This window comes from Rattus norvegicus, chromosome 6, assembly GCF_021556685.1.
Source record: "Rattus norvegicus strain SHRSP/BbbUtx chromosome 6, alternate assembly SHRSP_T2T, whole genome shotgun sequence".
NCBI lineage: Eukaryota > Metazoa > Chordata > Mammalia > Rodentia > Muridae > Rattus > Rattus norvegicus.
Window position 1 is genome coordinate 106,584,347 of NC_141539.1, and position 16,567 is coordinate 106,600,913.

General features: G+C 43.3%; 1 protein-coding gene across 11 annotated transcripts in view; it reads left to right on the forward strand.

The window, feature by feature from the left end:
- Positions 1 to 16,567, forward strand: part of Susd6 (sushi domain containing 6) — a 93,771-nt gene that overhangs the window by 51,021 nt on the left and 26,183 nt on the right. For 5 of the 11 annotated variants that reach the window (XM_087554614.1, XM_087554616.1, XM_087554617.1 and 2 more), the window contains 1 exon segment: positions 13,007 to 13,069. In XM_087554614.1, the coding sequence (XP_087410740.1) occupies positions 13,007 to 13,069 (63 nt within the window). 11 annotated transcript variants of the gene reach the window in all.

Below are 16,567 nucleotides of genomic sequence, written 5' to 3' on the forward strand. Positions count from 1 at the left end.
AAAAAGAAAAAAAAAAAAAAGAACTCGTCGTTTTGCTTTGGGGTGTGGGATGTTGTTTGTATTTGTGTGTACATCTGCTTGTGGAGGCCAAATGGCTGGTCACCTGGGTGTCTTCCTTCATTGCTATTGATTTTTCTTTTTTGAGATAGGATCTCTCACTGAAGCTGGAGATCAACTAGGCTGGCAGGCTAAGACGTTCAGGGATCTTCAGTTTCTGTCTCCTCAGCAGCAGGTTTATAGGCGCACCACCACGTCTGGGTTTTGACTGGGACTGGACTCTGAACTCAGACATTCGCATGCCAATCAGTTTGCCAATTGGTACATCCCCTCAGCATTTCATTCCAGCTCCGTTAAAACTAGTAGTCAGGGAAACAAAACGAAACCTTAATGGAATCAAGGATACCGAACCCTGAACTGGCATACCCATTACTGTGGACACTGAATGTATGATCACCTTCACTTTGGTAGAATATGTTCAGAAACTGAAGTTTCCAAAAAGAAAACTGGTGCCTGACCACGGCCTAAAATATTAATGAGCTTAAGACCACACAGCACCAAAAGGTTAGTGTCCTGAGTTTAGTTAGTGTCCTGCAGAGAGGCAGTGTGCTGCTGGTAGAGGTCGATACCGTTCCCAGTGAGTGTCCCAGTGAGTGTCGGAGCTGAAGAGGAAGAGGATCTCCTGTAGGGTCTGAAGGATTAAAGCATGCAAGAAAAACAAGTATTAAGGGATTGATTGAGTCTAATCAGGTAAGTAGGAAGGGTTAGAGGAAGAGAAAAGTACAAGTTGTGGGAGAAGATTGAGGATGGTAAGATTGGTAGTTGTTCTATGTCCCTTTGAGACAGGAAGTGACAGGCTCATCTGTGCAGCCTGCCTGCGGGGAAGCATCCACGTAGGTCCCCTTTTTCCAGCCTCTCCTACCACTGCTCAGCTAGCCTGTGGAGACATGTCTGACAGAAGTTTCTTATTTCTCTGATGCACTGTGAGGAGTCCCCTGTGGATCTTGGCTAGTATCATGGATTTCTTGGGGAGGCCAAAGGATGTGAGAGGTTCTTACTTGGTTAGGAAAGGGAGAATACTGAAGGTGCCATCTGGCCCACATGGAGTCCTCATTTGAGATCTGCTCTCCTGGAGTAATTGGGGAAATAAGGTGAGGACTGCTCTATTTGATGTATTCTAGGTTGCAGAGAACTGTCTTAACAGAGATGGACTTTCAGTAAAGAAACCCATTGGTTCATATATCATTCTTAGTACCTTGTTAGGAAGCTCAGAGGCTTTGTGGTTCAGTTAGCTCTTCTTGCATTCAGAAGATGGGTCATTAGGCAATTTTAACAAATACAGTGTTGACTTTTTTATGTCCTAGGTCATAATGGCTTTTGCTGGTAATCATTTTTAAAGTTGTATGTTTTATTTAGAGGATATTAATCAGTTTGTAATTTTTAATGTTAAAAAACAAGTTGGTCCTAGGTAAATGTAGGAATGGTTAAGATTGTGTATAAGGAGATTTAGAGAGAGGGAGAGAGAGAGAGAGAGAGAGAGAGAGAAAAGGAGAGAGAGAGTGTAAGTGTAAGTAGTGGCAAAACTACTAAGTATGATCCAATGGAATTATTGTAGAATCATAATTATATGGAATTATTATGCTTTTTTCCTTCAAAATCTCTTTTCTGAATTAATATTGAGCTAATTTGCAGACTAAATTTATTGAGTGTATCTAGAACTTTCAAATGTAATGATTTCTCATTTCTGAGAATAAAGAAAGTAAAAGAAGAAAGGGAAAGGTTATTGAAAAGGATTTTAAAACATTTAAAAATTACGTGTGTGTGTGTGTGTGTGTGTGTGTGTGTGTGTGTGTGTGTGTGTGTGTGTGTGTGTGTACAGGTGCCTGCAGAGATGAGAGGATAGAATTCTCCTGGAACTGGAGTGACAAGCTATTATGAGCTGTAGTTTTGGGTGCTGCAAACTAATCTCAGGTACTCTGGAAGAGGAATATATGCCCTTAACTGCTCATCCATCTCATCTCTTCAGCTCCCCAAATAATTTTTTTCAACAGACAATGGCCTGTCAGACAAAGGTATTGTAGTCAGGACTGTGAATCTGGCATCTGTTTTTCTGTTCAGAATCAGTCCTGTTGTGGACTAGAGAAACAAGAGTCCAAGGAAAGTATGCATGGGGCAAAGGACAGAGAGCAGAGATACCAGCAGAGTTGACAGTGTCGACCAGATTCCGAATGTGTATCTCAATATTGATTTCCTGGCACATACCAATGGAAACTCACTTCCTCCACTAGTGTGTACCAAAATTTGTCAGAGGACCCACAACATTTCTCATGATGAAACCCCTTATAAAAAGGAGTAGTACCTTCCTCGATATATGTCCTGCCTCACTTTTGCCGGAAAACAAATACTTAGCCACTTTAGACAGGATTTGAGCAGAATGCCTTCATGCTAAATCTAGTCATTCAGAGAAGCTTGTGACCCATCTGGAACCTGACCTCGCCAGTTAAAAACTGGTACAACCCTTCAGGTGGGGTTAGGGGCCAGGTATCAGACTTTTGTCCTAAGTCTGTGCTGTCTACCCTCCAAATGGGGGTGCTTAAATGACTGTTCCATCATTACCTCGCATACTTGGAACCCTCAATGGCCTGGAACTCAGTATGTCCACCAGCTGGCCTTGTACTTAGATCTGCCTCCTGAGTGCTGGAGTTAAAGGTGTAGCCACCACTGCCCAGCACTTTGTGCTCGTTTGCATGAAGTCTTTAGTCTTGAGCAGAGTAGAAGGGTGTGCTGGATCAAGAACCTAGTCCTACTTCAGTGGCAGTTATGTGGGCTCCAAACTAAAAATTCTGGACATTGCTTATGTTAAGAGGTTATATGTGAGGGAACTTACAGGTCATTTACCCCAGTGGCTCTCAGGTTTGAGTCTTCATACCCACTATAGTGTTTATTAAACACAGACTGTTAACCTGCACACAGCTTCTCATTCAGTAGATCTGGGATAAAGTTTGAAATTTTTACATTTCTCCTGAGTTCTGCTGGCCTGAGAATCGAATGTTAAGAACCACCAATTTATATATGGAGTGGACCTGTCTTACCCCTTTCAGAGCAAGTTTAGATCAGGTGAGGAGAGGAAGTAAAGATCCTGAATCCACTCACCGACTTAATTTCATCTTTATGTATTTATTTGGTAGGTAGGTTTGTTTGGGTTTTTTGTTTGTTTTTATTTTAGAGACAAGATGTGTAGCTCTGGCTGTTCTGGGGTTCCATCTGTAGACCAGGCAAACTCAACAGAGACAGACCCACCTGCCTCTGCCTTCCAAGTGCTGGGACTAAAGGACTGACCAGCAACAACTTAATTTTAAAACTAGAAAAATCTAAATGTTAAGGGAGGATCTGTAAGGCCTTTGCCTTGACTCCTCCAGATTTGCCTGGTCCTTGCAAACTATCCAACAGAAAGGGGCAGGACCTGGTAAGTCCCTGAGCTGGGTTACTTTGACCATTTCAATCTACCACTATTCTGCCCTTTCCGCAGACTGAGTTTTAAAAAGGGTGTTGTAGGGATCCTTCCCTGAGCTTGAACTTTGTGGTATGAAGGAACAAGAATCCGAACTGGGGGGGCTGGGGATTTAGCTCAGTGGTAGAGCGCTTACCTAGGAAGCGCAAGGCCCTGGGTTCGGTCCCCAGCTCCGAAAAAAAAGAACCAAAAAAAAAAAAAAGAATCCGAACTGGGGTCCTGGCCATCAATAACCATTTCCAGGGACACTTTCCCAAAGGGCATGATGCCTCTAATGCTTAGATCTTTTTCTATGTCAGAAAGTTAAGCATGATTGTTAACTTGCTTTGATTTTTTTTTTTCTGTAAGGAGGGACTGTTAATATGCAGCACTGAATCAGAATGGCACCCAAAGACTGTCTTGCCAAAAGTGAGAAACTTGTGTGTTGCTTTCCTAATATCTGCTTCCAGAGAGGAGTGACTTAACATGCTGGTCATATCCCCAGCCCTGTACCCCAAGGTCCCCACACTACATTGCAAGGCCTTGTGGGCTGATGGTCTGTTCTTATTTCCAGGGTGCACAGGATGATTAGTCAACATTCTCCACTGTCTGGCACAGTGTGGCTTGTGTGTGTGTGCCCCCCTTTCCTTACTGTAGTTTCTCCCTTAGTAAGACTTGGTACATTGTCTTCCTCTCCCTGCTCACTTTCATCCTTCCCTCCTTACCCAACATACTCCATAATTCCATTCTGTCAGAGCTGCTATGCATGTTGAGTGTATTAGCATACGCATGCTGCTCACCAGAGATCATGTATAACTGTATGGCATGTCACTCTAGGGCTCTCAGTTCCCTTCTTTTTGTCCATGTTATCCAGAGTAGCAGTGAGTTACAGAATGTTTTGTCCTAAGGGAGTTTGCTGTTGTGCAAGTTGAATTTGACCCTGTTTTCTGCCTTTCCTGCTGGAGCCTGGTGATGTTTATATTGGCAAGCTAAAGGACTTCTGACTTAAAAGGAATTAACATACTGCCTCAGAACCATTGTCTTGCCCTGTCTTTCTACCCTGTGACTAGGGAGCCAAAGATTTCCCAGCCCTTGTTAATTGTTAGACTCTCTGATCCAGACTGGGCAGTGTTCAGGGAACTCAAGCACTGACTAGCCCAAGAACTTTGTTGAAACAGGGAAAGACTGAGGTTGGTTTGATTCGTTTTAAGGAAAATCACCAGTCTTTTGATGATTCCATTAATTTCCTCCCTTCTAAACATGCTCTTGTTAGCAGTAATTGGAAACCATGACTGTTTCTCGTTTCCTTTACCACACTGCTTTAATCTAGGCAGCTGGATACTGCACACTGCCTTTTCATCTGCTGGAAGTATGGTTTGAAGATAATTTTAATGACTGTCTTTGGCTGGGTTTCCAAAAGTGGGACTGTTGCTGTGATTAAGTTCACACTCACCTGGAGCCTGGGTGGAACAGGTGGGGAAGAGTCCTACCACAGAGGGCTTCTGGTCCTAGAAAGTATGAGAGCATGTTTTCAGAACCTCTTCTTGGCCGGCAGGAATGCGGAAGTCAGCCTCAGATTCCAGCAGGCCTGTAGTAACACCTGCGAACACTTTCACACATGTAGTTCTATTCTTGCACTTTCCTATTCTTGACTCTTAAGGAAAAATAATTGATACAAACCACTTCAAAAGGCCACAGAAGTGGCAGATATTTGTAGTTACAGCTATGATGTAGAGCAGATTTGTGTATCTTTTATTGTGTTATTATATTGTTATCCTTGTAATAAGCATGGCACAGGTCATACAGGATGAAGCTGGAATTTGAACCTGCATCCGCTCATTGTAGCCAAAATTTGCTTATTTTATTTGTATGAATGTTTTGCCTGAATGTATAGATATGCCCCATATGCATTCTTGGTGCCTATGGAAGCCACAGAGAATGTTGGAGCGCCTGGAACTGGAATTACGGGTGGTTGTGAGCTGACATGTGAGTAACAGTGTCCCAACCTTAGTCTCCTGCAAGAGGAGCAAGTGCTCTTAACCACCAAGCCCCTGAAATATTTTTGTGCTTTATCATTTTGTCTTTTTTGTTTGGAACACTGACCTCCCATGTCATTATCTAGAATTGTTTTAATAACTTAAAAATATTTTGCTATTCTGAGACGCAGGTTGGTCTCAGACTTGTTCTAGCCTCTTAAATGCTGGACCTGAAGGAGTATACACCTACCCCCAGCTACTTGAGTATTAAGGACCATTCGTGTATGTACTGGGTCCCATCATAGGAAGAAGGGTCCTACAGTCTAACTGAGGAAAGGAGGAGACAGGAAATATTACTTTCTCTTGAGTAGTTTACACACTGAATGGCTTCTGTCTAGCAAGAGAAGAGCTGAAGCTTTAACTGGGCCTGGTAGACAGACAGGATCTAAATCAGGATTTTGGAGAAGGGGGCTGGGGTTTGGTCATTAGTTAGCTACTTGGCACTCTGGGGTATAGAAAAGATGCTGACTTTAAGACTTAACAAAAACAGTGTCATTTGATGTGATGCTGTTACTGCTGGGCTATGGTGATGGTAGAGGGCCCCTTAGCAGTATCTGAATAGAAATTGTGGGTAAAGAAGTTCTTCAAGGACTGGAGAGATGGCTCAGTGGTTAAGAGCACTGACTGCTCTTCCAGAGGTCCTGAGTTCAAATCCCAGCAACCACATGGTGGCTCACAACCATCTGTAATGAGATCTGATGTCCTCTTGTAGTGTGTCTAAAGACAATGACAGTGTCATTTATATATATAATAAATAATTCTTTAAAAAAAAAAGTTCAAGTGTTGGTCTCTGGCAGCAGGCAGGTGGTAGCAAGTGGCACTTTGTATTGTTAGTCCTGTAGACTGTCAGCTCTACAAGTGTTACTTTGTATGGTCCTAGGAAGTTGGAGAGTGATATTTGAATACATATTATCTCACTTGTACAAGTATTTTATCTGTATATATGTATATTCACCATGTGGATGTACCTAAAATATAGTCACATAGCTCTTAGCTGTGGCTGGCATTGCAGCTTCTAGGAAGACCATGGTATCAGGACTTCTCTAATCTGGGAGTTGGGATTCCTTAGCCCTTAAGACTGGCCTAGTGTAAGTTGTTGAGGTCCTGTGTCTGCTCCGCTACAGGGCTCGGGCCACTCAGGGATGCAGGATGCGGGAAGTTGACCATGCTTATTACCCCACGCCACCACCAGGCAGATGTTGGACCGTGGGAAGCCACTGGATACCACTCTGGGGATGGGGAAACACCGTCTGAGTGCGGGACACAGCCAGAACTGAATCGGGGAGTCCCCAGGCCTGCGAGGAGGCTGAGGCTGTCAGATTCTCAGTCTCTTGGGCATCCGGTGCTGCTGGGATGCCGCAGAAGAGCTGAGAACTAGGCCTGGATGGCGTTGGGATTGAGCTTGGTGGCTGCTGCTGCTGGGAATGCAGGGAGGCTTTCTTCAGGAGATTAGATCATGGCTCTATAGGCAAAGGCCTTCTCTGTGGCTCCCCACAGAGTAAAACCATACCCCACTTCTCAGGGTGGGCCTGAGATTAAATACCTTTCGCAGGGAGGAGTGTCTGGGAAGGAAAGGTGATTGGCTAGGTCTCCAGGCCTTTGGGTACCTCATAATAATGGAGATCTGCCTTGAGCCTATGTTACCTATGGTTATGTCCTCTACCTGTGGAGTGGCTTGTGGCGTTGTCCTTACGTGACTTATGGCCACAAATCTATGGAGGGCTGCAGCTAGTGACCAGCCTGGTTTCCTAGGAGTCAGGCGAAATGCCTACCATCCCTTTCAGTGTCACCAGGGTTTCAAACCTCAACCAGGAAGCAGGGTGCCTTTCAAGGTCCCATAGCCTAGGTTAACAGTTTTTGTTCCAAGGTTTAAGATCTTTACCTTTGACAGCTCTCTGAGCTCTTCCGGCAACTAGAGCTTGCTGTTTCTTCTCTTTGGCTCCTTACAGCTTTTATCCTTCAGCCTCATCTGTCAGCCCTAACTTGTCTCTCTCGTTCTGTCTCCTTTCTTCCTGCCCTGGTTTCTCTTGAATTGTTTGGCTGCTTCGTCCTCAACTGTTGGGTAGGCGACTGCCTTGCTGTTTCCGAAACTAGTCCTGCCAACTGTTTGGCTTTCTCTCCATACAACTGTTTCTCAGCCTGTACTACTAAAAAGAGGCAAGAAAAGACCACTTGATAAACTTATCTGCCTGGTGCAGCAAAACTAAGAGGAGGCAACATAGGTGAGGTATTCCAGCTAGCTCAGCTGAACCTGAGCATCCTGCTTAGAATAGCCAAGCAAGGGATGGATGTTTGGACGAATCTCAGCCATTGAGGCTTGTATGTGGGACTAATCAGCATTGCCTCCTTAGTAGTCTCTGCTAGGCCACCATCTCTTTCTGCCTAGGATTGCAAAGTCACCTAGAGTTCACTAGGGCTGTGGTAGCAGTCTGGTGAAAACTGTTTTAAACAGCCCTTCCTGAGGCTCTACCTTTAGTAGCCCAGGCAATTAGTTGCAGTTTTCTCAAGGCTGGAGCATTGTAGATGGGGGGTCGGGGAGCGGGGGGGGGGGGGGGGGGGAGCTGGTATGAGATAGTTGGGTTGGCTATTTAATAACAGTTTTTTAAGGTAGTCATGGCAGAGATTGTAACAGCTGCTAATGAGGTTGTCAAATTGCCTCACCATTTTTGCTTATTTATAAGAATGCTTTTAATAAGAACTCAACTTACTGTTAATACTAACAGTGACTTTAACAGTGCTTAACACCTGCCGGTGCCCCAGGGAGTGGTGGGTTCTTTCCATCTGCCCCAGTGCCTCTCTACATTTGCTATGCTTTCAAAATCAGATTCCCATCCCAATATCGACCTGAAGAGCAGACCAGCAATCCACATCCTTTTAAAAATAATTAGAAATGTGAAACAATTTCTTAGATCCTCAGTTCTCCTCACAGAAGAGCCATGCTGTGGCAGTTGGTGAAGGTAGACTGCACAAAGACACTGATCCAAAAACATTCTGGGGCCTTCTATGGTTTCAGAAAGCATCAGAGATCAAGGATCTGGATTTGGACATCATAGACATCATAAAGCTTGCCACCATTGAGGCCTAATTGAAATGGGGGGAGGATGGGGGGGCCTGTAAGAAAGGATTTACACTAAGTTTACTACAGTAGCTGGGTCAGTTGCTGGCTTCACTTGAAAGGCAGGTGGTAGGCCGTTGAGTTCTGGCTTGCTTCTAGTTGCTCCTGTTGCTCTGCCTGTTAAGAGCGCCTTTACAGATCCAATCCCACTTGGGGTCTTAGCTTTCACATAAAAGTGTTTTGGAGAGGGGCAAGGTTAGTTTCAGCATTGGTGGAAACAGGTCTACCATGGGACTTGGCAGTTTAAGTGAGTTCTTAGGATTTCTGTCTGTACTTAGAGAACAATTGGAACCTAGGGTACTGAAGATTAGAAAACAGTTTTGAAATTCCCAGATACCATGGTGAGAAATGATATGCATTGCAAAATACTGCCTATAAAGAATGTTCAGGTCACCTCTGGTAGCCTAAGGCAACAGCTGGAGCAGTCCTTAACCCCTTGGAAGGGCCCAACCCTGGCCTCAGCTTTCCTGTACTTGGTTCTTGGAAATACTTCACAGAGTTGTGGCAACATTGCTTGAAAATATAAGAAATTATTGGTTAAAAATGTAGTAGAAGGAAGAACACTCATTTATATGTATATCTTTGGGATACTAGCCACTTTAAATCTGTTGCTTTTTCTCCAAAAAAAAATGTGTAAACATTGAAAAAACAGTATATATGCTTGGAGTCGCAACATGGGAAAAGGAGCTGAGAGAATTGCTTAAGTCCAGAAGTAAGAGACATGATCTCAAAAATAAATAACAGTAACAAACCAATTTGATAATACTTGGGTTCTAGGCTATTGTGTACTTACACATATATTCTTATGCAATAGAGACTATGTGTGTTTAAATTTTTGTCAGATTTATTCATGTATTTTATGTGTGAGTGTTTTGCCTAAATGTATGTATGTGTACCACATGCATGCTTGATGCCTGGAAAGGACAGAAGAGGGTATCAGAGCTCCTGGAACTGGGATTATGGATGTTGGGAATCAAACCTAGGTTGACTGCAAGAGCAGCAAGTGCTCTTGATTGCTGAGTCATCTTTTCAGCCCCCTGTATGTGTTTTAAAGTGTAGTAAGCTTTTATAACTTTTTTCACTTTTTTTTAGATTTAATAGTATTAATATGTATATTTTACATATATTCTGCTGCATTAATACAATTATAGCATTGTACTCGTGATTATCATTAACAACTAAATTATAATAGTAATAAATAATTGTTTTAATAAAATAAAAATATTGTCATTGGTTGATCAGAAGGTGTTTTTCCTGCCTTTTAAAAATGCCACAAGGGGGTTGGGGATTTAGCTCAGTGGTAGAGCGCTTGCCTAGCAACCGCAAGGCCCTGGGTTCGGTCCCCAGCTCCGGAAAAAAAAAAAAAAAAAAGAAATGTGCATCACATAAAAACGCCACAAAGAACATATTGGTATATGTGTCATAAGATGTATTTATGTACAGGTCTGGGCTTCGTAGTAAAGACCTTTAATCCCAGCACTTGGGAGGCAAAAGCAGATGGGTTTGTGTGTTTGAGGCTAGCATGGTCTACATAACAAGATGTAGGCCAGCCAAAATTACATGGTGAGATTCCCCCCCCCCTTTTTTTTAAGAAAAATAAAAGTTATGTATGCAGGACTTCTGGCATATACCTCTAGCAGCAGGGCTTTGGAGTGTGGGATTCTATGACTCCTATACTGTGCATCCTGTCAAGTAGTTCTACTAAATAGTTATGCTTCTGCTGAAATGTAAGAAAATTCTTTTTCTCAACAATTTCTCAGCATGCTTATTACAGTTGATATTATTAAATACTAAGCGTTGTCCGTTTAATGAATAAAAAGTGAAATCTTCTTGCAGCCCCATAAAAACAACAATACCAACCAACCAGAGTTCCCAGGGACTAAACCACCATCCAAAGATATGGACAGACCCATCCTCCAGCTGCATATGTAGCAGAGGATGGCCTTGTTGGGCACCACTGGGAGGAGAAGCCCTTGGTCATGCCAAGGCTGGACCCTCCCCCAGTGTAGGGAATGTCAGGGCTGGGAGGCAGGAAGGGTTGGGGGTGGGGGCCACCCTCATAGAAGAAGGAGGAGGGGACTAGGAGAGGGGGTTATAGACAGGAAACCAGAAAAGGGGATAACATTTGAAATGTAAATAAAAAAATATCCAATAAGGAATTTCAAACCAAAAAAAAAAAAAAGTGAAGTCTTCATGAGACTTTTAATTTTTTTATTTTCTTTATCATCTCCTAGTTTAAACATTTTCTGTGGCTGAGATTCTTGGAGGGGATTGACAAGATTGAAATTGTTTTCTTATTAACACAGATGTTACTTGCCCACTTTGTACTCATCATGTGTGAAGCATAATTTACAGAAGTGACAGAACATCTCATCACAGTCTCACTAACAGGAATAGATTCTGCTTTAGAGGCTTGGGACTCTTAGTATTTATTATTTATTTATTTATTCATTTATTTAAGAGGCATTCATTCCCTGTGTTGTTCAGACTGGCCCCAAATTCCTGGGATCAAGTGACTTATCTAGCTGCTTCAGCTCCTGGGTAGCAAGCACAGGTAGCACAGCACAACATCTGGCCTACACATGTATGCATAGTATTCCCCCACTGCTGCTAATGCCTTTAATAATGGTAAAGAACTGAAAAACAAAGACTTTGAGAACCAATGCTGTTTGAACTATTATTTTCCTAGCATTTTTTCCCCCTCTGGGATATGCTTTCTTTGTACTGTTTCAAATAGTCTCTTAGGATATATGAGATGGCTCAGTAAGTAAAATGCTTGCCACGTAAGCCTGGTGGGAGAGAACCAACTCTCACCTCACAGGCACACTATAGCATATGTGCCCATACATATAACATGTACACACACACACACACACACACACACACACACACACATCATTTTTAAACTTAGAAAGCATATTCTTTTATTCTAGTTTTATAAAGATAGCCTCTTATTTTCTTCTGTAAGTTTTAGAGTATATTTTATGATGGGTACCTTCCATTTTTTAGGACTTGAACTACTAAAATTAATATTAATTTTATATCTTTCCCAAAATATCCCGTTTGAGTAGAACATTTTCTATAATTCCTTTATGGGGAGCGGAGCAGGGTAGCAGAGATTCTGCCACTTTCTCCAGACTGTCTTTGCAGTTTAAGAGAGCCAGCTAGCATTTTGCAGATTGCACAGTGACTGCCAGAGGTGGTACATGTCACTTTGGATCCCTGGCTTTGTAGCTTTCTGTCCAAAGACCAGAATCTACCAATGACAGATACTATAGAAGTATTGCCTCTCCAGGGGCACTGGTGTTCTTCCTATGGTATCTGTGGGAGTGGATAGGTTGGCATACAGCCAGGCAGGTAACTAGTCAAGGGCACAAATGACAGCCCACTCCAAGGAAAAAAAGCTGATATTCGAGGTCTTTTTCTTTAATTAAATTTATTTACTTGTTCACTTTACAACCCGACATGCACCTTCCTCTCCTCCCAGTACCTCCTCATGCAAGTCTTTCCTCTCCTCCCAGTACCTCCTCATGCAAGTCCTTCCCCGTTCCATCTTCTTCTCAAGAGAAGGAGGAAGTCCCTCTCAGAGAATCACTCCTCAATCCCCCCCCCCCCCACACACACACACATGAAGTAAGTCACTGCAAGACTAGGCACATCCTCTCCCACTGAGGCCAAGGCAGTCCATTTAGGGGTGAGGGATCCACAGGCAGGCAGGCAGGCAACAGGCTCAGAAACATCCCCTGGTCCAGTTGTTAGGGGACCCACATGAAGACCAAGCTGCTCATCTGCTGCTTATGTGTAGGGGGCCTAGGTGCTAGCTAGCTCTTTGGTTGGTGATTCAGTCTCTGGGAGCCCCCAAGGGTCCAGGTTAGTTGACTCCTTGGTCTTCCTGTGGGGTCTCTGTCCTCTGCAGGTCTCTGTATCTCTTTCCATTGGCTGCTAGGTAGAACCTCTCTGAGTACAGTTACACCAAATTCCTTCCTCGAGCATAACAGTACCATTAATAGCGTCAGGGATTGTTTCTTACCCCTGGGATAGATCTCAGTTTGGGGCAGTCATTGGTTGACCATTCCCTCCATCTCTGCTCTATCTTTGTCCCTGCACATCTTGTAGGCAGATCATATTCTAAATCAAAGGTTTTGTGAATGGGTTGTTCTCTTTATCCCTCCACTGAGAGTCCTGCCTGGCTAGAGGAAGTGGGCACTTCCAGACCCGCATCCTCCACTGCTAGGAGTCTCAGCTAGAGTCACCGCCATAGACCCTCTGGGGCCTCTCCCATCCCAGGTCTCTGGCACACCCTAGAGACTGCCCCTCCCTGCTTACCACCGATTTCCCTTCTCTCTCCCTACATTATGAATTTCGCAGGAACATGGATGGAACTAGAAAATATCCTGAGTGAGGCAACCCAGACCCCAAAGGACATGCATGGTATGTATGCAGTTATATGTGCATATTAGCCATTAAATATAGGTGCCCGTGCTGTAATCAACAGACCCAAAGAAGCTAAATAGCAAGGAAGTCCAAGGGAGGATGGTTCGATCTTTCCTAGAAGGAGAAATAAAATAGAAGGAGAGAATGGGGTGGGAGAGGGGATAGGAACGTGAAGGAGTGTGGGGAAGATCATATGTAAGGATATTCAAGGTCTTATATCTTTTAATGGTTTTCCTGTCTCCAATATCTTCTCTGTTCCTCTCTCCACAAATCTCCCTTCTATTATGCTGCCAAAATAACTCTTAAAATCTCATACTTGTAGCACACACCTTTAATCCTAGCATTGGGAAGGCAGAGGCAGGCAGATCTCTGTGAGTTCAAGGTCAGCCTGGTCTACAGAGTGAGTTCTAGGACAGCCAGGGTAACACAGAAACTCTGTATTGAAAAAACAAAACAGAATCTCAGACTTGGAGAAATTATACACAAAGCAGTTTCAGAAGCCTCTGGTAGTCTATAGCAACATAAACTTCATCTTTCCTTCCAGCTTTTGTTCCAGAATTTACAGCTTCCTAGACGCCATGTTGTTCCCCATCATACTTCATGACACATGCCTCCAGTACCTTGTTTATGTTGTTTTCTCTAACTCAAAGTCACTCTCCGTTTGCTCTCAGACCTCACACAACTGAACTCTCACCCTGAGAAAAAGATTCCCTTAGCGCTGAAGGTTTCTGAGTTAGCCCCCAGTACAGGGGTGGGGGCACGGTGTTTGTGCTCACCAAGCAAGGACTTGACCACTGAACTAAATCCCTGACTCCTCCAAGTTAACTTCTGTCTTTGTTGTCATTGTGGCTTTGTTAGAGGAAGAAAGATGATAGATCTCTAGCCCCTCCCAGTTCTTTCCCCATACATTCTATATATAGGGCTGGCCCCTGCCATTTTCCAGCCTTTTTTTCTTTTTTTGGTTGTAGCTGCAAGAAAAGAGGAATTCTTAAATTGTGGTTTAAGCAGCTGATGGAGGCGCCCTAATAGATTGTCTTTCAACATTGACATAGCTTGTCTGTAGGGAGGGGACACACTGAACAGACTCAGAAACATTTAAGCCCTTTCCCCACTATCAATCCACATACTGCTCATTTTAAAAAGTAATAGATAATGATCTGGTATAAAAATGAGTGAGCTGTGCCTGTTAAATAACTGGCTGCCTGAAGGAAGGATCAAGTCAGAGAAAGGATTCTGGATGGCATAGCAGTGTTCAAAGTAAAATTTAATAAACTCAGGCAATAAAATTAAGGTAGATTAACTTTTGTTTTCTGAAATTGCTTTGTAGCAGGAATCCATATAAGTACCAAGAAAGGAAGCTCTGCTTTATGGTTAGGGCCCAAATGGCTGCAATAGGGGAAAGGTGACTGGAGAGAAGGAGGGCCCTGCAGGGAGGGCTACTTATGGGATCTTTCTGTATGTCCAGTAGAATTGGGTTTCTTTAGCAGCTTGTTTATAGCTTTTCATCATTGTTGACAGGAGCTGCTGTGAAGATGAGGTAAATAGGACATGTTCCAGCCATCAGGAAAACACTTGGGCTTGCTGGGTTGCAAGCTACCTTTTAGCCCAGGCAGACGGGCCAGATTGGGGTGAATTCTCATGTTTAGTAGAGGTGGGGTCAGAGCGTGCGAATGCTGTGTGAATGTGTTAAGTGTTATCAAGACATCAGGTTATCAAGACATCAGGTTTTATTTGCAGAGGAACCTGAGGGAAGTTTCCTTTGTGGATGGTGTTTTCCTTTTTTCTTACTTTGAAAAGTACTTCCAGTATCATAGTAATACGACTATTTTAAAAGTGAAATGTGGGAAACTGATAAGCCTTGCATACCAAGCAGAGTGACAGGAATTTTCTGTCTTTCCTAGTTTCTACAGACTTGTCCCTGTCCTGAAACCAGCTGCTCTGATGTGAGAAACTGGGACTAAGGCGTTAGGGCGCTGGCTGCTCTTCAGAGACCTGGGTTCAGTTCCTAGCACCTTCATGGCAGCTCACACAGAATACATGCAGGCAAAACACCAATGCATTATAATAAACAAACAGAGAAGAAATTTAAAAGAGAAATCCACCTTACAATCTAACCAAACGTGTGAAATGCAAAATGTACCCTGCCTTTTTTTTTCTCTTTCTAAAAAAAAAAAAAAAAAGGTGACTACAACAAAGGATTTTCCACCTCCAAAACAGTCACTGTGCAGTTAAGTGACTGGTGCTGTGATGTGTATCTATGACTGCGTTTGCATCCACTTTTTCTTACGGTATCCATTGATTCAGATAGGTGAAGAGGAGGGAACGAGGAGGCTGGACCTCAGGGGTCATGCAGGATCAGATGCATTATCTGACAATGCTAAGGTTTTGGAAATTGCACTGAGTTCCTGTTTTTCTCCTACATGCCCATGTCTTCTGTTCCTGTATAGCAGCCTTGCCAAGGATAAAGGGCCTGAGTGTCAAATCCTTTCTCTCTGCCTTGGCAGGGGAGCTGTTGTGGTTTCCAAGAAGCCATTTTTGCATTGGGGATTTTTTTTCCTTTCTCTTATGGGAAGTTGCTTCATCGTTTCCCAAAAATGTCCAGCACCTCTTGTTTAAACAGGTTGCCCTTTCAAGAGCTTTAGAGCCTGCAGCAGGGGTGGGGTGATGTGAAATCTTTTGTTTGATGCTTGATGCAAGTTGGAATGTGAACTGAGTGCAGAAGTCCCAGCGTTGGCTAGGATTGGGTCAGGAATGGCCTGTAGAAAGGAGAGACTCACTGAAAAGCTAGAACCTTGGGTGTTTTTGAACTTTTGGCTTATGAAGAGGTATCAGCCTCTGGACACAGGCTCTACTTAAATATGCTCCAGGTAGTGCAAGGAGGTTCTGTTATGAGTAGCACATGGCTGCTGGATTCTTTTAAAATACTTTGGCAGGAGAGATGATGGCTCAGTGGTCAAGAGCACTAAAGGTCCTGAGTTCAAATCTCAGCAACCACATGGTGACTCACAACCATCTGTAATGAGATCTGATGCCCTCTCTGGTGTATCTGAAGACAACTACTGTGTACTTATATATAATAAATAAATCTTTAATAAAATAAAATAATGAGCATAATACTATAGGATAATCTTTGATTGCTGGTATTGGAGATGAATTCAGAGAAGGAAATTTCTGAACACACAGCTAGCATTTGGTTTGAGTTGAACTGTGGAGAGGCACATATTTGGCAGAAATCCTGAGACTTGTATAAGAAAGTGGCAGCATTTGGAAGATTCTGGAAACATGAGGAAAAATGTGTTTAGAGAAGGGTTGTCTATGAGAGTAAAGTGGAATATGCCTCCAGGTAGGAGCAGGAAAGACCCCAGCTGCCCCTAGTTGAGAAGGAAATCATGAAGTAGGCATTGAAAAAGAGGGTGCCAAACGGAGGCTGCTGGTTTTGTCCTGTCTTGGAGATCATGTAGTGGTGGTACCAGCTCCTGCAGTGGGACCTAGCAG